The sequence below is a fragment of the Gorilla gorilla genome, chromosome 11 (assembly GCF_029281585.2).
Source record: "Gorilla gorilla gorilla isolate KB3781 chromosome 11, NHGRI_mGorGor1-v2.1_pri, whole genome shotgun sequence".
Taxonomy (NCBI): Eukaryota; Metazoa; Chordata; class Mammalia; order Primates; family Hominidae; genus Gorilla; species Gorilla gorilla.
In genome coordinates this window covers 133,981,589-134,005,448 of record NC_073235.2, presented here as the reverse complement: position 1 = coordinate 134,005,448, position 23,860 = coordinate 133,981,589, and the positions used below count along the sequence as shown (strand labels likewise).

At 43.9% G+C, this 23,860-nt stretch overlaps 1 protein-coding gene across 12 annotated transcripts in view; it reads right to left on the bottom strand.

Moving 5' to 3' along the window:
* The window catches only part of ARMC9 (armadillo repeat containing 9), a 197,925-nt gene that overhangs the window by 106,189 nt on the left and 67,876 nt on the right, over positions 1 to 23,860 (bottom strand). For all 12 annotated transcript variants that reach the window (XM_019022755.4, XM_063695276.1, XM_055379749.2 and 9 more), the window contains 5 exons: positions 19,058 to 19,148; positions 17,056 to 17,179; positions 13,332 to 13,471; positions 11,661 to 11,737; positions 8,004 to 8,078 (listed from right to left, as the gene is read on the bottom strand). In XM_019022755.4, coding sequence (XP_018878300.1) covers positions 8,004 to 8,078; positions 11,661 to 11,737; positions 13,332 to 13,471; positions 17,056 to 17,179; positions 19,058 to 19,148 — 507 coding nt within the window. The remainder of the gene's footprint in view (positions 1 to 8,003; positions 8,079 to 11,660; positions 11,738 to 13,331; positions 13,472 to 17,055; positions 17,180 to 19,057; positions 19,149 to 23,860) is intronic.

Sequence of the window (23,860 nt, the reverse complement as noted above, 5' to 3'; positions counted from 1 at the left end):
GAAATTTTTAAAAGACAAAGTATATAACTGGGTGTTGGTATGCAGATATACACATTCGTCAAGATGTACTAACTCCCCCATGTAAGGCCTGTGCTTTTCACTGTTTGTAAATTATACCTGAAGAAATAGCCTCTAGTCCAATGGCTGGCACAGAGTGGATGCTTGATAAATGGTCAAGATTGTGCTTGCTGTGTCCAGTAGGGGTTCGTGGCTCAGGAGAGAGATCTGGTAGCTGAAGCAAAGGGAAGAAACAAGGTTCCCCAGTGACGGCAGTGAGAGAAGAGCAGAGGGTTAGGATAGAACCTTAGGGAACAGTAACACTGAGCTGGGAGGCAGAGATGGGTAAGCTCACAGAAGAGGAGGTGACAGTCTGGAAGGGAGGAAGAACTCTGGAAAGTTGTCCATGAGTTGAGGGACCAGCAGTGCCCAGGCTCCTGTGGGACCAGTTGGACACCTGGCCAGGCTTGTCGTACCAGAGAGACAGTTACCAACCAATGACTGCCTTGGCCCTGCACTGCTGGGAGAGCTGAATTTTATATCTATCTCACAAATGTGTCTCTCCTCTCTTCTCCATCCCCCACTCAATGTAAGGGCCACAGGAAGGAGAAAGTTATCAAGCAAAGAGCAGTGTGATAAGCCCCTTTTAAAAATTTTTACTTATTTATTTATTTTTTGAGATGGAGTCTTGCTCTGTCACTCAGGCTGGAGTGCAGTGGCATGATCTCTGATCACTGCAACCTCCAACTCCAAGACTCAAGTGACTCTCCTACCTTAGCCTCCCAAGTAGCTGGGACTACACGCATGTGCCACCATGCCTGCCTAATTTTTGTATTTTTTGTAGAGATGGGGTTTCACCATGTCACCCAGGCTGGTCTCGAACTCCTGGGCTCAAGTAGTCTTCCTACCTCAGCCTCCCAAAGTGGTGGGATTACAGGTGTGAGTTGTGTGCCCAGCCAAAATATCATGTATTTTTAAAAAATCACATACATTAGGTAATATTTGATCTAAATTATAGAAAGAAGTCATAGAACAACCACATCTTATCCTGAAAGTAATAACTTGTCATTTCAGATAATTTAGGTCAGGTAACAATGCCCAGGTAGACAGAAGGATAATAAAAGGTCCTAGTGAATAATCCAGATGCATAAAAATGGGAATACAAGCAGTGTGCAAAAAGTAAATAAGGAACTCCTGCTCCTTCCAGCTAGCTATCATTAAAGACTACCATAAAGATAATCATAGAGAAGCCTGTATTTGTATACATAGTGTTTAAGAAAACAATTTGTCATGTGCAGATGTCTGACTAGGTGAAAGTCCCAAGTCTGGAGTGATACTGCGGCACAGGTGCAGAGGGCTCTGGAGTCAAACCATGGTGTGTAGCCCCTCGCCGGCCGTGTGGCCCTGGGCAGAGGATTTCACCTTTCAGCCTTGATGTTGTCAGCAGCAAAATGGGCACAACTGCAGTCACTCCTTCAGGGGACCTTTGAGGGATTAAATGAGAGAAAGCATCTCTTCCAGAGCCTGACAACACGCACTGAACACTACACAGAACAACTAACTTCGAACTCACTTCTACTTTTACTCAACAACTGAACTCTCTAGCGCATTCTATCATTCCAGCTTTACAGTCTAATCCTCTATCACTAAAGGTCTTCAGGGGAAATTTTCCCCTGAGAAATTCAAATATCTATTTCAGGTAGATATAAATATTTTCCTCTAGTTATGAAAGTGACACAAGTTCTGTATAGAAAACTTGCAAACAACATAAAAGAAAGAATAAAAATTACTCACAGGCCCCCCACCCAGAGATAATTGGGAACATTCTGAAGTATTTCCTTCCTCTTCTGTGCATTGTTTTACGTAACTCAGAACATACTGATAATATGTTGCTTCTTATTTAACTTTATGATCATTTTCATGCTCAATAAAAATCTTATAAACTACATTTTCATAGCTATAATAATAATAATAGCAGCTAACATCTCTCAATGCTTACTGCGTGCTAGGCACTCTTCTAAATATATTATGAGCTCCTTTAATGCTTTCAATCCTATGAGTTTGGTACTGCAATAATCCTCATCTTACAGATGGAAAAACGATCACACTGAGAGCTTCAGTTGTCACTAGCCAACTAGGAAGTGGCGGAACACGATTCGAAGCCAGCCTCAGGCTCAGGAGTACCCACTCTCAACTACTCTACCTTCCGGCCTCTGTTCTTAGTCACTCCCTCATGTTAGTTCTTGTCATTGTTTCCTGTCTTCTGCTATGATCAATAAAGCTGGAATGAACATTCTGATACATACATCTTTGCTCATGTCTTGTGTGGAGCTTCAGAAGTAGAATTATGGGGCCAAGAATATGAAAAATTTCTACACTAATTTTGAAAGGCCCATACTTAGGCCAGGCGTGGTGACTCATGTCTGTAATCTCATGATTACATGACATGATCACATGACATGATTACATGACATGAGATTACATGACATGTAATCATGAGATTGGGAGGCTGAGGCAGGAGAATCGCTTGAGCCTAGGAGTTCGAGACCAGCCTGGTGACATAGTGAGACCCCGTCGAAACGAAGGAGAGCAAAGCAAAGCAAAGCCCGTACCTAGTGAGCATCACGGAATACAGTGACTAGGCTGACCACCTGTAATGGACAACTGTGACACCTGTGGCTGACGAATGCCTTATAACCAGGTTCTCTACATTGTTAATTTCCCAAGGCAACAGACAGAATACTCACATTCCAAGCCTCCCTTGCAGCTAGGGTGCAGGCACACCACCTAGATTCTGCCAAGCAAATGACTTTGATTCAGAAGTGGGCAATGTGGAGGATCAGGTGCGTGGGGAATACACATCATTCTTTTGGGTGGGGAGCAGCAGCACCCAGCCCTCTGGAGAGAGCGGAGGCAGTTTCTGGCATCATGGGCCTGTGCTGTGGGCCCCAGGGTCACTGGAGCAGAGCAGCCCCATGGTGTGCTTGGACATTCCTCTGGGCTGAGTGGCTTCTAAGCCCAGCTCCCTGGCCTTCCCAGATTCTGGGAGCCTTTATAACCTGCAGAGCCTCTGATCGGCTCCAGCCCTGGGCAGGATGTTTGTTGGGGTCCCCAGGGCAGAGGCCCATGGCTGACTATGACTCCAGCCCTAGTCGCAGGAGGCCTGGGGAGTGGGTATTAGGGCAGCTCCACTTATCTGATCTCTTCTCCAGCCCCAGGCCTTGGCAGGCTCTTAAAGTTCAAATGGGCCTCAGGGGATTCATTTATTTTGTTCTCCTTTTTCCCTTTAGGTATTCTTGTAAGACTACTGTAATAGCATTTGGTACTAATGTAATTTTTATGTATATTGTGTCATTTTCCATGAGCACATACATTCTTAGATACTGTGCTTTTATCTCTCATTATACAGTAAAATAAATTTTTCCATACTGCTTCATACTGCTTTTCCTAATTACCATCTTCAATAGATATTAATATTTTGAGCAAAAGAATCATAATTTCATTAGCAATTCCTGTATTACTAGATATTTATGTTGCTTCCAGCTTTTCCCTCATAAAAATGTTGAAATGAGCATTGTCATGCATAGAGCTCTTCTTCTGTGCATCAACAACCAGAAGAAAATGAATGAGTCCAAAAGATAGATCCTTTAGTGATTTTTCATGTAACTGCCAAATTGCTTTCCAGAAGGACTGTGCTGACACACATACAAATACCAGCAGGCACCGGGCGCGGTGGCTCACGCCTGTAATCCCAGCACTCTGGGAGGCTGAGGTGGGTGGATCACCTGAGGTAGAAGTTTGAGACCAGCCTGGCCAACACGGTGAAACCCCGTCTCTACTAAAAATACAAACATTAGCCGGGCATGGTGGTGGGCACCTGTAATCCCAGCTACTCTGGAGGCTGAGGTAGGAGAATGGCTTGAACTCGGGAGGCGGAGGTTGCAGTAAGCCGAGATCGCACCACTGCACTCCAGCCTGGGCGACAGAGCGAGACTCTGTCTCAAAAAAATAAACAAATAAAAACCAAATACCAGCAGGGCTGAGGACATCAATTCTGCCTCCACTTCCCTAGCACCGTGCATGATCAGATGTCAAGGTGGAGGAATTGTGGGAAACGTTTTCCTTGTTGTCTTATTTCCTTCATTATTCAGCATTTCTAGCCTCCCTTTCAGCTAGGGTGCAGGCATACAACCTAGACTCTGCCAAGCAAATGCACCCATGTGAGACCTACATGCAAAGAGAATATAATGGCTTTATCAATCTAAAAACTTCCTCAAGGATAAACGTGAAAGGAGGGAAATCTCAGGGTTTTAGAAAAACCTTATTGTGGGCATGATTATCCCTTAGAGATCACTCTCACAAATAATTAAGTAGGCAACTGCCTAGGTGATGTGTTCTCAGGCTAAAAGGGGGTTCCTCCCTGGCTTATATCTTTAATCTCTGTTAAATGCCAGAGGGAAGCTTATTCTACTTACATCTTTTTTTTTTTTTGAGACGGAGTCTCACCCTGTTGCGCAGGGTGGAGTCCAGTGGCATGATCTCAGCTCACTACAACCTCCGTCTCCCGGGTTCAAGCGATTCTCCTGCCTCAGCCTCCTGAGTAGCTGGGATTATCGGCGCCCACAACCACACCTGGCTAATTATTGTATTTTTAGTAGAGACAGGGTTTCTCCATGTTGGCCAGGCTGGTCTTGAACTCCTGACCTCAGGTGATCCGCCCACCTCAGCCTCCCAAAGTGCTAGGATTACAGGCATGAGCCACCGTGCCCCATCATCTACTTACATCTTTATGTAAGTAATCCACATTTCCTTTTCAAAGTCCAAAACTCACAGCCTATCTAGAAACCTATGTAGAAGCCATTAAGGAAAATATTAACAGATCTGGCTATCATTAAAGCTAATGTTTGACCAAGACCGCTATAATTTTTTTTTTTCTTTTTGAGACAGAGTCTTGCTCTGTTACCCAGGCTGGAGTGCAATGGCATGATCTTGGCTCACTGCAACCTCTGCCTCCTGGGTTCAAGTAATTTTCCTGCCTCAGCCTCCTGAGTAGCTGGAATTACAGGCACGTGCCACCACACGCGGCTAATTTTTGTATTTTTAGTAGAGACGGGGTTTCACCAAGTTGGCCAGGCTGGTCTCAAACTCCTGACCTCATGATCTGCCCACATCGGCTTCCAAAAGTGCTGAGATTATAGGCGTGAGCCACCGCTTCTGGCTAACTACCATAATTTAAAAAGACAAACCAAAATTGAGAAAATATTTGTAATATTTTTCAAAAGAATAGCCCCTCACTTCTCTTGTGCTTTTTTCTTTGACCCACAGTTACTTAGGAGTGTGTGGCAGCCAGCCCCAAGGTGGCCCCAGTGATTCCACCTCCTGGTAGTCACATCCTTGGTTCCATCCCCTCCACACTGTACCACGGTGGGTCTGTGTAACCAAGACAATAAATGCGATGGTATCTCATTTCTGAGAGTAGGTTTTTCTAAAAGACACTGGGGCTTCTGTCTTGCTTACTTTCTCTCTCAAATCATTCATTCTAGGGAAAGCCAACTGCCATGTCAAGAGAAGCCTTATGGAGAGGCCCAAGGGGGAAGAAAACGAGGTCCCCAGTCAATAGCCAGAAGAAAACTGAGGTCTCCTGCTGACAGCCAGGTGAGTGAGCTTGGAAGCAGAGGCTGAAGTCTCAACTATAAACTGAGCAACTCTTATTTAGGACTACGCTGCTATCTGCTCTTGAATGTTTGTCCCACAGAAACAGTCATTGGTAGCTTAGTGATAGGGATATGTTCTGAGAAATGTGTTGTGAGATGATGTCATTATTGTACAAATATCATAGAGTAAGTGACAAACCTAGATGGTGTAGCCTACTACACACCTAGGCTATATGGCATAGCTAATAAGATCCTAGGGTACAAACCTGTTCAGCACGTGACTGTGTTGAATACTGTAGGCAACTGTAACAAGGTGGTATTTGTGTATCTAAGCATCTCAAAACATAGGTAAGGTACAGTAAAAATAGGGTATTATAATCTTATTGGACCATTATCACATATGCAGTCTTCTGTTGACCAAAATGTCATTACATGGTACATGACTGTAATTTAAAAATTCAATGGCCAGGCTCAGCGGCTCATGCATGTAATCCCTGCATGGAGGCCAAGATGGGAGGATCACGTGAGCCTAGCAGTTTGAGACCAGCTTGGGTAACATGGTAAGACCCTGTCTCTTAAAAAAAATTAGCTAGGTGTGATGGCGCACACCCATAGTCCCAGCTACTGGATAAGCTGAGGCAGGAGGATGGCTTGAGCCTAGGAGATGGAGGCTGCAGTGTGCACTACGATCAGGCCACTGCACTCCAGCCTGGGCAAAAGAGCAAGACCCTGTCTCAGAAACTAAAACAAAAATTGGCTGGGCATGGTGGCTCACATCTGTAATCTCAGCACTTTGGGAGGCTGAGGCAGGTGGATCACTTGAGGTTAGGAGCTTGAGACCAGCCTGGCCAAGATGGTGAAACCCCATCTCTACTAAAAATACAAAAATCAGCTGGGTATGGTGGTGCACACCTGTAGTTCCAGCTACTTGGGAGGCTGAGACAGGAGAATCGCCTGAACCTAGGAGGCAGAGGTTGCAGTGAGTCGAGATGGTGCCACTGTACTCTAGTCTGGGTGACAGAGCCAGACTCTGTCTCAAAAACAAAAAACAAAAACTTGTTTAAGCCACTAAGCTTTGGGGTAAATTGTTATGCAGTAATAGATAACTAATACCAGTGTGCTGTTTATTTTCCAAACATTTAGGGGTTTCCTAGACACCTTACTGTTACGTTTGTATTTTTCACCATGTCTTCATTATTTATTCAATCATTTTTCCGCCCCATTTGCTCACATTCATCTCCTTCTGGAACTCCTATTGGGTATCTGTCAGACCTGATGTTGTCACATAGGTCTCGGAAGTTGTCCCTCTCTTCCGTCTTTTTTCTCCCTGCTCTGGGATCTCTAAGGGCAGTCCTGCTCTCACAACCTGCAACTGTGACTCTTCCTCACATGGCCCCATCCTCAGCTTCACTCCCCACTCCCTCCATCCCTTTGCCCTGGTGCCTTTCCTCCATGCTGCATCTCACACTTTGACTGAATGTTACCTCCATTCTTTCTCTTCAGCCTACATGTTTTTTCCTCTTCTTTGCCTTGGTTGACAACCCCTTTCTTTCACCTAAATGACCATAACGCAGAATTTAAGCAAGTTTATTTTCCCCTCTTCTGTAGTGAAATTTAAAAGCAGTAGGCAATTAAGGTCCACTGTTTAGTGTGATCACATAGAATGGTTCTTAAATAAGTTTGGTCTCTGGTGTAACTGTTGATGTAATTTTAAATGATCAATGAGAAGATTTAGCAATTCTTTAAGTAAGCAAAACCAATTAGAAGAATGTTTTGTTGGTCTCAGTGAGAATTTTGCCTGTGTTTTGAAGGTGGAAATATATTTAATCCTTTCACCACAGCATTTAATACACTGTTAATCTGGTTTCACATGGTAGAAAGAAAAAGGACAAAACTCTAGTTGTTTTGCTGATTAGATCTAGAGACATTTGTCCTTTCAAAATAATATACGAATCACCTGAGGTTTGTTTTTTACTTCACATACAAGCGTTAACGTATACATTAAATACTGAGTTTACTATTTACCAACCAAACCAAGTCCTAGACAGTTTTATAATCTTCTCCATTTGGTTGCCATCAGAATGTCTAAAACTTTGCAAAAGTCAGCCTGCTGGGAACTTTCTAACACTTTAATTTTTAACCATTTAGGAGTTAGGGATCCCCTTGAGGATCTGATAAAAGCTACAGACTCTCTCCCCAGGAAATGGCAAATATACATTTTGCATACAATTTCAAGGAGTTTGGAACGGATCTGAGCCTTTCTATGGAGCCCAATCAAGGAGGTCTTGCTCTAAAAGCTCTGAACTGTGGCACTGAAGGAAGCTCACATGTTTCTCAGGCACGCTTTCTTACCATTGCTCTTGCTTCCTCACGAATGGATGGAACAGAAAGGATGCTGTACAGAGCTCCATTCACATACGGCTGTATCTTTAAGGGGAGGAAAGAAACCAGTTATTTGCAAGTTTTCAAATACTGCACAACTCTATATCAAACACCACACCTCAGAACAATCTGGCAAATGGGGAGAGTGGGTGTTCCCGTCCTCGCAGCTCTCCTGTGTTCCAGGATGTATGTTTCCAAGTGACAGACATCTCCATCTGCATGCCCAGGTGACAGCTACCACTGAGTCTAAAACCAAATTCGTCACTCCCTCCCAAAGCTTACTCCTGCGCATTTCATTGCTTAATTAAAGTTACCTTTAACTTCCTAATCACTCAGGCTAGAAACTCTGGAGTCATCGTTGATTTTGTTGTTGCTGTTGTTCAGTCTCCAATACTTAGTCTTCAAGCCTCTTCGATAGGAACCCCTCTTTTTCCATATCCACTGCTACTGTCCTTGTTCAGACATCATCGTCCATGAACCAGGCTACATCAAATCTCCAAACCAGTCTCTCTACCCTCAATATTCACCCTTTAATGTAACCATCGATCACTACCAACATTCTATAGCGTGGGCCAAATCATCCCTCTCTCCATCTCAGAAACCTTCCATAGAGCCCATTTGGAAAGGTGGAACTCCTTGGTGTGGCACACAGGATCTTCAAGGGGTGGCCTCTATCTCATGAGCTCTGCTTCTTCCTCCCTGCCACCACAAAGTGTCCATACTACCTAAGGGATGCCCCCCACCAGGCTGTTCCATGTCTCAGCCAGGTTCTGGCAGTTCACCTTCCCAGGAATGGTCTTCACACATACAATGAACCTTGAAAACTAAGCCCAGACATGTCTCCTGGGAAGGCTCTCCTGAACCCACCCCCGCCCCACTGCCCCCATACAGGGCACTCACTTCCGCTTCTTGTACATCCCTCCACTACAGCACTGGAGGCAGTATCCTTTTAAATTCACACTATGTCCCCTTTATTATGAGCTTTTTGAAGACAGGACCCATGTTTTACTTGCACACATGGGACATGGATCATGGCAGGTGCTGATAAGCAAGTTCCCTTTTCAGCAGGCTGTACGCTGTGCCCGCCACAGCAATGGAGGACGGCTCGTTTCCCACCGCCCTCCTTCGGCACTGGACTTCATTAGCACTTTCAATGCTTGCCAAGCTGATGGGTAAAAAAAGGCATCCTACGGTTGTTTTTATTTTCAGTTTCCGATTGAACTAGCACGACTGAACATCTTTTCATGTTTCTGGGGCAGCACGATTCTGTGAACTGTCTAGTCATATCCTTTATCCTTTTTTTCGATTGGATTGCTTGACTTTTACTTACCAATTTATACCAGCTCTTCATCTATTAGGAATATTAAACTTTTGTCACATGTGATGCAACTTTTCCTCGGGGTTTCATTCATCTTTTGACTTTGATTATGGCATCTTTTTCCAATCAAAAAATGTAATGTTCATATAGTCAGTTATGTGCATCTTTTTCTTTATTTTGGTTTTGTCTTTCAAGATCATGACTACTACAGTGTAGCAAACATATTACTTGGCTCTAAAGTATATATGTATGTATGTATATATGTATATATATATGTCATTTTTCAAGCTCATTTTCTTTTTCTTACTTTATTTATTTATTTTTTTGAGACAGAGTCTCGCTCTGTCACCCATGCTGGAGTGCAATGGCACAATCTCAGCTCACTACAACCTCCACCTCCCAGGTTCAAGTGATTCTCATGCCTCAGCCTCCTGAGTAGCTAGGATTACAGGCACAAGCCACCATGCCTGGCTAATTTTTGTATTTTCAATAGAGATGGGGTTTCACCATGTTGGCCAGGCTGGTCTCGAACTCCTGACTTCAAGTGATCCTCCTGCCTCAGTCTCCCAAAATTGCTGGGATTACAGGCGTAAGCCACCGTGCCCGGCCCATCCAGCTCATTTTCAAAGCCAATGCATTGGTAACAGGTAATGATATGATGAATCCTTTGGTCTATTAAGTTTTCAGAGCAGACATATTGGTTCCAGTACTTGAAACCAACCTTTATTATGAGATGGAAGAATATGTTTCCCACTGGTTTCACTTGCCTGAGTTGAATAAAGTGAGGAACAGAGTTCATTCAGGCCTGGAAGTAGTTAAGAGCTCACTAGCTTTAAAATATAAAATGAATGTCACAAAGACACCAAACATCCACTTGCTAAAGAAGTCACACCAATCAGTGGATAGGGCTGGTGTAAAATGTGAATGGAATGACCAGAATGGGAGCTGTCTGCTTGAAATGGGAACAGACGGGCCAGGCGTGGTGGCTCAGGCTTGTAATCCCAGCATTTTGGGAGGCCGAGGTGGGTGAATCACAAGGTCAGGAGTTCAAGACCAGCCTGGCCAACATGGTGAAACACCGTCTCTACTAAAAATACAAAAAATTAGCCAGACGTGGTGGCGGGCACCTGTAATCCCAGCTACTTGGGAGGCTGAGGCAGGAGAATCGCTTGAACCCGGGAGATGGAGGTTGCAGTGAGCCAAGATCACACCACTGCACTCCAGCCTAGATGATAGAGTGAGACTCTGTCTCAAAAAAAAAAAAAAAAAAAAGAAAAGAAAGAAAGAAATGGGAACAGACGCGTGGAAACCAAGTGGTACTCAATCGTATCCTGCTCAGATATACCCCTGGGTCTCATCTGTCTAAAGTGGTTAGATTTTTGTTGAAGCTTTGCCATGGTTTCTGCAACGGCATTTGTAGAAGGCAAGTGAGAGAATAATCATATTTGATTATTTGTTTTTGTTAATTTGTTTACCCATACATACCTCTACTTTATTTAAAAAGTGCTTGGGGCCCATAGGTTAAAAACTTAGAAAATAACACCAGGTGTTGGGGCGACACTGGTGAGAGCAAACGCTAGTATAGCCATTCTGGAGGACAATTTGGCAGGACTCAGTGACCTGAAACTGATGTACGCTGGCAGCCAGTAGTGATGAGTGTCTACACATCCCTGGAAGCTCTGGCACAGGCTCCCATGGGGCAGGTGCAGCCATGCCCACTGAGGACTGCTGTGGCAACAGAGAGTGGATGGCACTCAAAGTGTACAGTCTGGATAAGTAAAATGTCAGGGGCACAAACAAGGGGCTATTTTGCAGTAGTGACACTTAATGACCTAGACATATGTAAAGCAACATAGAAAGGTCCTTAAAACACAAGGGAAAAGCCATAAACAGAATGAGACCTAGAGGGCAATCTATTTCTGTAAATTCAATACACACATACACAGTACCATATCTCTTTTAAGGCTCCATCCACATCCACAGAGATACATTAAACATACCAAGGGAATGGCATGTGGGGGAGGAATGTTGGGGGCTAGATGATGAGAAAAAGCAATGCTGGAAGGGCCCGGCACAGGCCAGTGGGCCAAGCAGACAGGGACGGAAAGAACATCCTGCTTCTGACTTCCAAAATTCTAAAAATTATAAAAGATTTCCAGTTGCTTATGAAAATCCCAGAAGGACAGAGAACATGTATAGTTTTCAAATACAGCAACCATCCTGGGCCAGCTGTGTGCCTGTGGGGTCATAGGCATTGGGTCCCCAGTGTAGCCTCCCCGAGCCCAAGGCCAGCAGTGCTGAATGAGTACCTCATGGTTTTCATGGCCAAGAAGATCCGAAAGGACTTTGAGCACGAGGCCTGCCACCTTGGCACACATGTTCTTCCCTATGGGAAACAAATCAAAGCTAAACATGACATGTCTAAACCCAGAAGCACAATTTTAGGTCAGGTAGACTTGGAGACAAATCTTGGCTCCTCTGCTCATGAGCTGTATGACCTCGGGTGAGTCATGTAACCAATCTGGGCCTCAGTTTCCTCTTCTTTACTACAGGGATTACTATTCATACCTACCTCAAAAGGTGATGCAAAATTAAGTAGACTAATGTATGTAAAGGACTCAGTGTAGCATAGAATCTCGGTGCTCAGTAAACCATCCCAAGTGGTGGCTATTATTCCGGTCAGAGCACAGAGCGAGTCATTACAGTGAACGCACAATACATTATAGAGCAACGTTCTCCCTCCCACGCACGGACACCACCATCAGGAAGACCATATAGGCATTTTAGTAGTTATAAACATCATCATAAAAATCACTGCAAATATGGTGATGATGATGAAGAAAAGCTAATTCTAATCTGATAAACATATTAGAAGTTAGGACTTTTGGCTGGGTGCGGTGGTTTACGCCTGTAATCCCAGCACTTTGGGAGGGCGAAGTGGGTGGATCACTTGAAGTTAGGAGTTCAGGATCAGCCTTGCCAACACGGTAAAACCCCCTCCCTACTAAAAATACAAAAATTCGCCAGGTGTGGTGGTGGGCACCTGTAATCCCAGCTACTTGGGAGGCTGAGGCAGGAGAATCGCTTGAACCCGGGAGGCAGAGGTTGCACCACTGAGCCAAGATCACGCCACTGCCTCTAGCCTGGGCAATGGAGCGTGACTTCATCTCAAAAAAAAAAAAAAAAAAAAGGCTAGGACTTTTTGCACATGCTATTTTTTTAAATGACTGAAATAACAGTCATTTACTCAGTCAACAACACACAGTTAACATGGTTCAGTCTACAAAGTACATAGAGGGGAAGATGCTCCAACAAGTCCTCCTGAGCCAGCTATTTACCCAGGGAGCCTTTCTCTCCTAACACTGGATGCTCAGGCTGGGGAAAGCCACAGCCTGGAGTTGGCACCTCTTCTAAAGAAGCTTCTTTCATCCCAGGTAACAATTTAAATGAGATAGTACCTGTACCTGGAAAAGCTAAAATCACTACTTTCAGTGATCAAGTATATAAATGACTGATCAAGTATATAAATGACTTGTGCCCACAGGAGAACCTCCACCTCCAGGGCTGGGGCAGGGAAAAGAGTGTGATTCAGGGCAGGAAGTGTGGTTTAGTGTCACTGCTACTGCGGCCAGCTTAATCCTATAGGATCTTGGGAACACACTTCTTTGTCTTCAGAAAAGGGGATCATATTCTTAATTTCCTACCTTTGAATAATGCAATAAAGAAAAAGGTAAATGAACTTAGTCTCCTCTTAATGCAGGCACTACATATATACAAGACATTTTTTCCAGGGCAAGAATGGATTTTGCCTTCAGGGATTCAACAGCTTGATACCTAGTTGGAAATGCTTTCTACTCCTTTTTCTGTTTTTAGTTTTCTATGAGACTAAAAGCAAACCATATAAGGCTCACTAGAAACCCAGCTTCAAGGGTCAAGATCTCTTCCCCTTCTTGCACTAGAATGAGGGTTGGGGCTGAGACCTGTGCTGCGGAGGCAGAGGTTCATGAGCAAAGCCACCGAGTACTCCAGCGTGTAGTCAGACAGGCAGTCAGGGTCCTTCAGAACATCAACCAGCCAGAAGATGAGGCCGTCTTGAATCATCGCTGTCTGCAGCGGACGCCTGGGAAGAAAGAGCCTACAGTAAATACAAACTGCCAAGAAACTTTTCATATAAGAGGAAACAGTAGGCTGGGCGCAGTGGCTCATGCCTGTAATCCCAGCACTTTGGGAGGCCAATGCGGACGGATCACCTGAGATCAGGAGTTGGAGACAAGCCTGGCCAACATGGTGAAACCCCGTCTCTACTAAAAATACAAAAATTAGCCAGGCGTGGTGACGGCGCCTGTAATCCCAGCTACTTGGGAGGCTGAGGCATGAGAATTGCTTGAACCCGGGAGGCAGAGGTTGCAGTGAACCGAGATCGTACCACTGCACTCCAGCCTGGGCGATGGAGCAAGACTCTGTCTCAAAAAAAAAAAAAAAAAAAAAGAAGAAGAAACAGTAATGTGAATGCATATCAGAAAAGACAAACTTACAGAAGACATAGACTCTGAGGAATATTTTTGTTAAACCCATACAATTGAAATAACAAAAATTCTTTACATTTCAGGGATATTTATTAAGGGTTTAAATAAAGATAAGGTGGTAAGGAGGCCTCGTACTTTGAAAGTTTCCTTTTCAATATTTAAAATTAGCAGAGCATTGCTTCAAATATCTAATAAATATTTATTTGTAGCTTTTGGTTTACTTAACCCAGGAAACAGGACCATAGAAATACTTCTTTGACAAATAGGTTTTTGTTTTTTTTTCCTGAGACGGAGTTTTGCTCTTATTGCCCAGGCTGGAGTGCAATGGCACGATCTCGGCTCACCGCAACCTCCGCCTCCTGGGTTCAAGTGATTCTCTTGCCTCAGCCTCCCAAGTAGCTGGGATTAAAGGCACGCGCCACCACACCCAGCTAATTTTGTATTTTTAGTAGAGCCAGGATTTCTTCATGTTGGCCAGGCTGGTCTCAAACTCCCAACCTCTGCTGATCTACCTGCCTCAACCTTCCAAAGTGCTGGGATTACAGGCGTGAGCCACCGTGCCCAGCTGACAAATAGATTTTTACCTAAACTCTCTATAATTCAGTTCTAGGCACTCTGAGCTGTATAAAAATAAAGAAAACAAGGAGGAGCAAAAGCCTAGCTTAACATCACTTTGATTCACATTTCTATAGAGTAAGGGTAGTTTAATGACCTGGTTAATGCAAATTATAAGGAATGATTTTCCACCCAAAGTCCAGGTGTAGAATCTTACAAAATCCAATACCCCATCAAAATGTGTGATGGTTAATGTCATCAGGTTAGCTTTAAGAATTGCTGAGACTAAGTGTGGTATCATTATGAGATGCCATCTGGATTAGTAGAAAACTGACATGCCACAGAGAAGCCAGCTCTGCACACCTCCGGATGAGCAGGTTATGGTGAAACCACCACTCAGGACAGAACAGCAGAACCAGTTATCCATTCATCCTGTTCTTAAACACTACACTGACCCAATCAGGGTGGCTTATTAGAATACAGTGAAGACTGCGCTCTCTTGGTAACTAGCTACCTTCTTCATTTATTGCAGAGACTCTGGAAAACTGCAAAAAGGTTAAGCACATTTACAGAACAAAAAAGCTTAAATTAACACTTGGAGGAAAAGATAAACAGGCAGTAAACATTTGCATTACCAGGAGGAAGTATTTTTTTCACCATATCTTATATCTGTTACTTAACTATAGTTATCGAATTTCTAAAAACTTCCCCAAAGCGATCAACACTGAGCAAAGTTCTCTCTATAAACAAACAGAAATGAAGTGTTTGTATGCTCTGAGGAAGTAATGACTCTGCAGCACTTACAGTTCTTTTTGATTCATATAGTTAGAACAAAGAATTTTCATTGGCAGGGAGTTGGCAAATGGTAGATACAAATACCTATCCCTTCCCCCACTAAAAACACACATGCTTAGACCATTTCACTTTGTAGGCTTCTGGTTATTTGTGAGTCAGTCAAATGTAAACCACATTTGATGGGAAGAAAGTGTGTTCAGAAGAGGACCGACAGAAAAAAGTTGAAGACTCCAGGGACTAGAGTTCTCAAGAAAGTCAAAGAGAACTTGAGGTGATCATGAGAGAATAAAAACTCTGAAAAAATTACCATATGTCCCAACAGTTCCTCTCCTAGATGCCGATCCACGAGAAAAGGAAACATATGTCCACACGAAGACTTGTGCTGAAACGTTCACGGCAGCATTATGCATATTGGCCAAAAATGCAAACAACTCAAATGCCCAACTGAAGGACAAACAAAATGTGGTGTAGGCCGGGCGCGGTGGCTCACACCTGTAATCCCAGCACTTTGGGAGGCCGAGGCGGGTGGATCACGAGGTTAGGAGTTCGAGACCAGAGTGACCAGCATGGTGAAACCCCATCTCTACTAAAAATACAAAAATTAGCCGGGTGTGGTGGTGTGCACCTGTAATCCCAGCTACCCAGGAATTTGAGGCAGGAGAATTGGTTGAATCCGGGAGGCAGAGGTTGCAGTGAGCCAAGATTGCGCCACTGCACTCCAGTCTGGGTGACAGAGTGAGACTCCATCTCAAAAACAAACCAACAATATGATATAGCCATAATGGAGTACATATTCAGCCACAAAAGGAATGAGGCCCTGACACATGCTGCTACATGGACAAACCTTGCAAACGCGATGCTAAGTGAGAGAAGCCAGTCACAAAAGAGTGCACACTACATGATTCCATTTATATGAAACGTCCAGTACAAGTCAATCGACAGAAAGCAGATTTGTGGCTACCGGGGACTGGGGGTAGGAATGAGGAGTGACTGTAAATGGGTGAGGAGTGACTGTAAATGGGTATGAGGTTTCTTTTTGTGGTGATGGAAATGTCCTAAACCTGGATTGTGGTGATGACTGCACAACTCTGTAAATACACTAAAAATCCTTCAATTGTATGCTTAATATGGGGGCATATTATGGTGTGTAAATACATCTCAACAAAGCTGTAAACTGAAAAGGAATCTACGGGGCCGGGTGCGGTGACTCACGCCTGTAATTCCAGCACTTTGGGGGGCTGAGGTGGGCGGATCACCTGAGGTCAGGAGTTCGAGACCAGACTGGCCAACATGGTAAAATCCTGTCTCTACTAAAAATACAGAAATTAGCCTGGCCCCATTGGTTCCAAGTCATGATGGTCTAGGCTGATCCCATGGGGTGGGCTGCTGGGATCATGGACAAGGTCAGGAGGCCCTAACCCTGACTTCCACAGGACTGCCCTTGACACTCTGCTGGGATGTGCATTCATGTGTGCAGCCCCCAGAGGGGACTAGAAGTAACTTGAGGGCTGAGGCTCTATCAGGTCTGATTCATGTGTCTGTCTCTAAGCCCTGCACATGCCCTGAGACACAATCCTGCATGGCTGGCACTCGATAATGTCCATTAGGAAAATCCAATGATGCTTTGAAAATGTCTTCCTCCATCCCCAGCAGCTTCGAGCAGCATAGTTTAGTGGATTACAGATAGGCTTTCTAGCTCTGTCTTAGAAAGTCATCCAACCTCTCCAAAGTGTTGTGGAAAAGTACCATCTGCCTCCTGGGTTGCCATGGGAATTTTAACTCAATCTGATCTCACAGGAGACACTGTGACCTACTGCACAGTCGTTACCTGAGACTGAACTTCTGCAGGGCCCCAAGAACATTCTCCCTGGTGATGATATCCTTGTCCTCCTCCTTCAGCCTTCCCTCCAGCATCTGCAGCACCTTTGTATTCTGGGCAAGGTAGAGGCGACCTGATAATACACCAGAGATGAAACAGGCGAAAGACAGAAATAATTTATCTGGTATGCTACAAAACCACTTTCCACAAAAACTTACTTTGCATATAACACAGTAGAGTTTGGGTAATTTTATGTTCTAAAAAACTTACTGGGCAGGGCACGGTGGCTCACGCCTGTAATCCTAGCAGTTTGGGAAGCCAAGGCAGGCAGATCACCTGAGGTCAGGAGTTCGAGACCAGCCTGGCCAACATGGTGAAACCCCGTCTCTACTAAAAATACAAAAATTAGCTGGATGTGGTGGCAGATGCCTGTAAACCCAGCTACTCGGGAGGCTGAGGCAGGAGAATTGCTAGACCCCAGGAGGCAGGTTGCAGTGAGCCTGAGATCGTACTACTGCACTCCAGCCTGAATGACGGAGTGAGATTCCATCTCAAAACAAACAAACAAACAAACAAACAAAAACTTACTGGTTGTGCAAGGTGGCTCACGCCTGTAATCCTAGCACTTTGGGAGGCTGAGGCAGGTGGATTGTTTGAGCCGAGGCGTTGGAGACCAGCCTGGGCAACAGGGCGTAACCTCATCTCTATAAAAACTAAGAAACAATAGCCAGGTATGATGATGCACACCTGTTGATCCCACTAATTGGGGGGCTGAGGCGGGAGGAGTATTCCTTGAGCCCAGGTGGTTGAGGCTACAGTGAGCCGAGATCATGCCACTGTACTCCAGTCTGGGTGACAAAGTAAGACTCTGTCTCAAAAAAAAAAAAAAAAAAAAAAACCACACACACACACACACACACACACAAAACCCCCACAAAACTTATTAAAACTTATTAAAAGCTATTTCTTCTAAACGTTGGTTTTATTCAATGAAATGTCTGGTGACTAGAAAAACCACTCTTCTTGTGAGCTAAACATAATTCATTGCTGTGTTCTTGTGGGGAGCATTGTCCTTTTTTTTCCATGAAATCCTGAACCCAACAGTCAGATCTACAAAGAGAAATGAGGGGTAACGTGTGTGTTAAGAGCCCTTAAGTCTTCACAACAGAGGCAGCCAAGGAATGCTTCCATACACACTCTCTGTACAAGGCCTGGAGAAGAAGCAGGAAGCCACACCTGGGACCCTGTAATAAGCCCAGAATGGTCCCTAGCCTGTTGTGGACTTCTGAATGGATATGGAAGATGTTAATTTCAGACATAAGTTTCAACAGTATTATTATATGAATGGTCCTCAGTAACACATCCTGGCTTATCATAAATGTCTGCCAAATGGATGGAAGAACGAATGAACAAATGAACAAAGTTTTGGAGTATCATATATTCATAATTTGAAAACTCCCTTTATTCACATTATAAAGAGCTCAAATAAATAAGAACTTACGGAAGGTAATGGCACTTTGCAAAATCATTTTAAATTCAGTTATGGGGGCATGTTATTTTCAGAGTGTTCAAATCCTTTGATTTAAGAGGTCATAGTCTTCTGAAGGAAATGGTGCAGTGTTTATTGGAGTCTGCTTTGTTTCGCTAAGCTGATTTTGCCATAATTGTTTCACTTATTTTGCCTTAAGTAGAAAATTATAGAAGATGCATTCATTACCTGTGATATACTTGAAAGCAATATAAAATGTTACTATGTTACAAAACCAGAAAGCTTTATAAAATAAAACCGGGAGGTTTACAAAATAAACCCCAAAACTGTCCAAATGTGCTCTGATATAAACTAAAGCAATATGACAACAATTAATTTTCACAAAAGACCTTAGATGAATTAAACAGTAACAAACTGAGGAAGCGTCATCTCTAAGAAACTTGGGAGGAACGCTCATTTTCAAAGGAAAAAGCACATCAGTATGACCTAGCTCTTCTCTTTGAAGCAAAGCTGATGTCTCACCTTCTGCCAGTGACGCAAAAGCATTGATGAGCCTGGCCATGTACTGCCGCACCACGTCGCTCTTGGAGTGCAGCAACTGGAGCACACTCCTCTGGGGGAAAAAGTCAAGAGGGAAAACAACAAGGTTAAGAACAGGGAGAGATAAACACATGTCTCCTCTTCGGGTCTGGTAGTTCTCTTCCTCTGCCTGAATTTATTAGAGGTGAAATAAACAGACTAAAGCCAAACATTTCATCTGGAAGCCTTGATTTCCAACTGAAATTTGATGAGACTTGGCAAAAATAAGTTAGTCAGACTTCCAAATTAAATGAATTAATTACACGAAGCCCTCAGAACAGTGACTGGTGCGAAGGAAGCAGTCCTGTTTGCTGTTACCATTGCTGCTGTTTTCCAGGTTAGAATGGCAGATCCAAGACACATGACTAATTTGGCTCCCTCTAAGCCACAGTAAAACTACAATAAATGGACTGTTAAAAAAGATAATTCCCAAGGACAGAGAGAACAGCATGAGAAATGATAACACCACAATTCTGGAAGTGGGAATGCAGCATGGCAAGAGGCTTAGCAGGCCCAAGAAGGCCAAATCTCAAGGCAGCAACGGGCACTGTGGAATTACCGAATTTCCATTACTCACTCCTCAAAGCACTTAAGAGCTGAAGAAAAATAAAGACGAATGAATTAAAGTTGTTTAAGAAGCACTTGGATCCCACTCATGTGACTCCTGCACACCTCTCAGCACAGGGCTGGGGAGAGGGTGTTCCCTTGTGAGGGAGACACAAAGGGTCTGTGGATCCGGGACACCAGGCAGAGGAGAGAGCAAGGGTTGCAGGGGTTCTAGAACAAAATGGAGAGGGGGGTTAGTGTCTAAAGGCAGAATGAATGTGGAACAGAGGGCCACCCCAAAACTTGGCTCCCAGGACCCTGGCAACCAGACCTTTGCCCTCTAGGCCTGAGATTAGAAGACTATTCTCACAGTGAAATGACCAGCCCACGGGGAAAGAACTAGAGACCGTGAAATCAGAGGTTCCCAGCAAACGGCCCACCCAGATCCCCCTGGGTGGAGCTATCCATCGACAGTCCCCACCATCACACTCAATGGCTTTGTGGTCCCCTTCACTCCAAATCTCTCATTAGGAGATCACCAAGGACTAGCAGACATCTGAGAAAAGTTTCTACCAGGAGGCCAAAACAAATGGGGGGGGAGGGCGGGGGCGGGGCTTGGAGTAAATGAGACTGTGCAGGGAGAAGAAAACTAAAAATTAAATAAAAATTCATCAATAATATCCTCAAAGATATAAGAAACTGTATTATATCCATGAAACAAGAGAATGCTATCAAAAAGGAAATAAAAGTTTCAACAGAAGGGTCAGAAAATAAAGATGAAGACATCTGCTAGGAAGGCTGGGCAGGGTGGCTCATGCCTATAATCCCAGGACTTTGGGAGGCCAAGGTGGGCAGAGAGGTCAGGGGTTTGAGACCAGCCTGGCCAACATGGTGAAACCCTCTCTCTACAAAAATTAGCCAGGTGTGGTGGCACACACCTGTAATCCCAGCTACTCGGGAGGCTGAGGCAGGAGGATTGCTTGAACCCAGGAGGCAGAGGCTGCAGTGAGCTGAGATCATGCCAGGACAGCAGAGTGAGACTGTCTCAAAAAAAAAAGAAGAAGAAGAAAAGAAATCTCCTAAAGAGTGGAACAAAAAGTAGAAAAGATGAGAGAAAACTATAATAGAAAACCAGTTCAGGAGGTTCAACATTCTGAGAGAGAACACAGAAAACAGAGGGAAGAAACCATCAACAAAATAACTCCAAGAAAAAGTTCCCAGAATGGAAGTTGTCAGATTGAAAGGGCTCAAAAAGTGCTCAATAAAAGAGATTAAAATATACCTCATAAAGGACGTCAATGGGAAATTGGGAAGATTCAATATGCGTCTAGAGAGAGAAACACAGGTCACATACAAAAGATAAAGAATTGGAATGGCTTTGGATTTCTTTTTTTAAAGTTTTTGAGTCAAGCTCTCACTTTGTTGCCCAGGATGAAGTGCAGTGGTGTGATCACAGCTCACAGCCTCAACCTCTTGGGCTCAAGCAATCCGCTCGCCTCAGCCTTCTGAGTTAGCTGGCACTACAGGCGCACGCCAACATGCCTGGTTAATTTAAAAGAACTTTTTTTTTTTTGTTTTAAGAGAATGGGGTCTATGTTACTCAGGCTGCTCACAAACTCCTCGGCTCAAGCGATCCTCCTGCCTTGGCCTCCCAAAGTGCTAGAATTATGGGCATGAGCCACTGTGCCCAGCTGGCTTTGGATTTCTGTACAGCAAAACTGGAACCTAAAAGACAATGGAGCAATGTCTTCAAAATTCTGAAGGAAAATTATTTACAATCCAGGATTCTATAAGAAGAATGAAGACAATTTCTTGACCATACATGATCTCAAAAAAATTTACTTCCTGTGTACTTTTTCTCTAGACGCTATTAACTAAAGGATGTGTTCCACCAACCGAGAGAACAAGTCAAGAAATAAGATAATATGGGGCACTGGAAACAGTGATCCAATTCAGGAGAGAGGTGAAAGGAATCAACAAAAGTTGGTGAAGAGACTCCTGGACAGCAGCTATGCACCAGAATGTTTTCCAGACTAAACCCAGCTGATTCGAGAGGGCAACATGTCAAAGGCTGTCGTCCCCAAGATGCCTATTACCATTACACCCATTTAGGTTGAATTTTTGCTGAAGTATAGCATCTACACAGGGCATTGCACAGATCACATGTACAGCCTGATGAGTGTTCACAAAGTGAACATGTGGCTAACTAGTAACCAGATAAAGAAACAGAACATGACCATAGTCCCAGATGCCCTTCCAGAACCCCATTCTAAACCAAGGGTGACCTCTCTCCTGGCTTCTAACATCATAGATTCATGTTGCTTGGCTCCCCCTTAAATTTTTTAATAAATGAAACCATATATTATATATTCTCTTATGTTTGACTTTTTCATTCAACAATATGTCTGTGATATTCACCCAGGGTCTCTGCTGTGTTCCTTCTCATTGCTCAAGGTATCCCATTTTACAAATACATCACAGGTATTCATTCTACTGCTGATGGACATTTGGGTTGCAGCCAGTGTTTTGGTTCTAGAACTGCAGCTATGAATATTCTTCCATGTTTTTTAGTGAACATATGGGCACGTTTTGGTTGGGGCTTATCTAGGAGTGGTTTTGCTAGGACATAAGGTATTCAGTTTTAGTAAATGCTGCCCATGTTCCAAAGTAGTGCACGAGGTCCCAATTTTTAAACAGAGAACAAAATGACTGGTGAAACGAGCCCAGACTCTTATCTGCATTTGGATAACCCTAAACAGTGCTAGTGAAGTTCTAGCTCCCCCTTCCATGCCCTGCTGTGTGGATTAGCTGTGAATAGTTTTTTTTACCCCCACAGAAGTGTTCTCAAGTGATCAAGAACTAGAAGTAGATCAAGTGAGCTTAAAGCCAAAATACAGAGCAGCTCACCATTGCCCTTGGGCATAAATATTGCCGCTGGGCCGGTTGCAGTGGTTCACACCTGTAATCCCAGCACTTTGGGAGGCTGATGCAGGTGGATTACCTGAGGTCAGGAGTTTGAGACCAGCCTGGCCAACATGGCGAAACCCCATCTCTAATAAAAATACAAAAATTAGCTGGGCATGGTGACGTGCACCTGTAGTCCCAGCTACTCAGGAGGCTGAGGCGGAAGAACTGCTTGAACCCAGGAGACGGAGGTTGCAGTGAGCTGAGATTGCGCCACTGCACCCCAGCCTGGGCGACAGAGCGAGACTGTCTCAAAAAATAAAATAAATACATAAATATTGCTGTTGGACAACTGGTACCTGGCCCACCTTTCAATTCTGCCAGATGCTCTATGTTTCCCAGGACTCTCTCCCACCTTTGATTACCAATGTCCCCAGAGGGGATCAATAAGTGCTCAGGGAGGCTATGTCTAACTGTCATCCCAAACTTTGGTTTATGCCATCTTCTCCTAGCTAACTTCATCTAACATGGGCACAGTCCTGTTTCCTTGCAGAGCAAGGCTGATGCCTGCTACTCAGCACAAAAGCAAACACTGTATTATGCAGGATATACATAGATGGGAAAACTATAAAGAAAAGCAAGGAGCGGACAACACAACAGTCAGGATGTGCATGCACACTTCACAGCAGCACTATCCACAGTAGCCAAAAGGTGGAGGCAACGCAAATGTCTACTGACGGAGGAACAGATAGATACGCAAAATATGGTCCACCCATATGATGAAATATTAGCCTTAAAAAGGAAAGAAATTCTGACATATGCTACGTGGATGAACCTGAGGACATAAGCTAAGTGAAATAAGCCAGTCACAAAAAGAAAAATACTGTACAATTCTACTTGTATGAGGTATTTGGAGTAGTCACAATCATAGAGACAGATAGTAGAATGGGAATTTGCCAGGGGCCTGGAGTAGGGGGAAATGGAGAATTATTGCTTAATGGGTACAGAGTTTGTTTTACTAGATGAAAAAAGTTATTTATGGAGATGGATGGCACGTGATGGCTGCACATTATGAATGTGTTTAATATCACTGAACTGTACACCTAAAAACGGGTAAGATGCTTAGAGATATGAAGAGAGATATTTATGAAGTCTAGAAACTAAGAATTCAGCTAAAAATGAAAAATTCAGTTCTCTACAGTTTCATTAAATTTGGCTCCATTCAAGTTTTTGGTCTCAAGCAGTAATTCTCAACGCATCCTGGACCAGCAGTATTAGCATCACTGGAAAACTTGT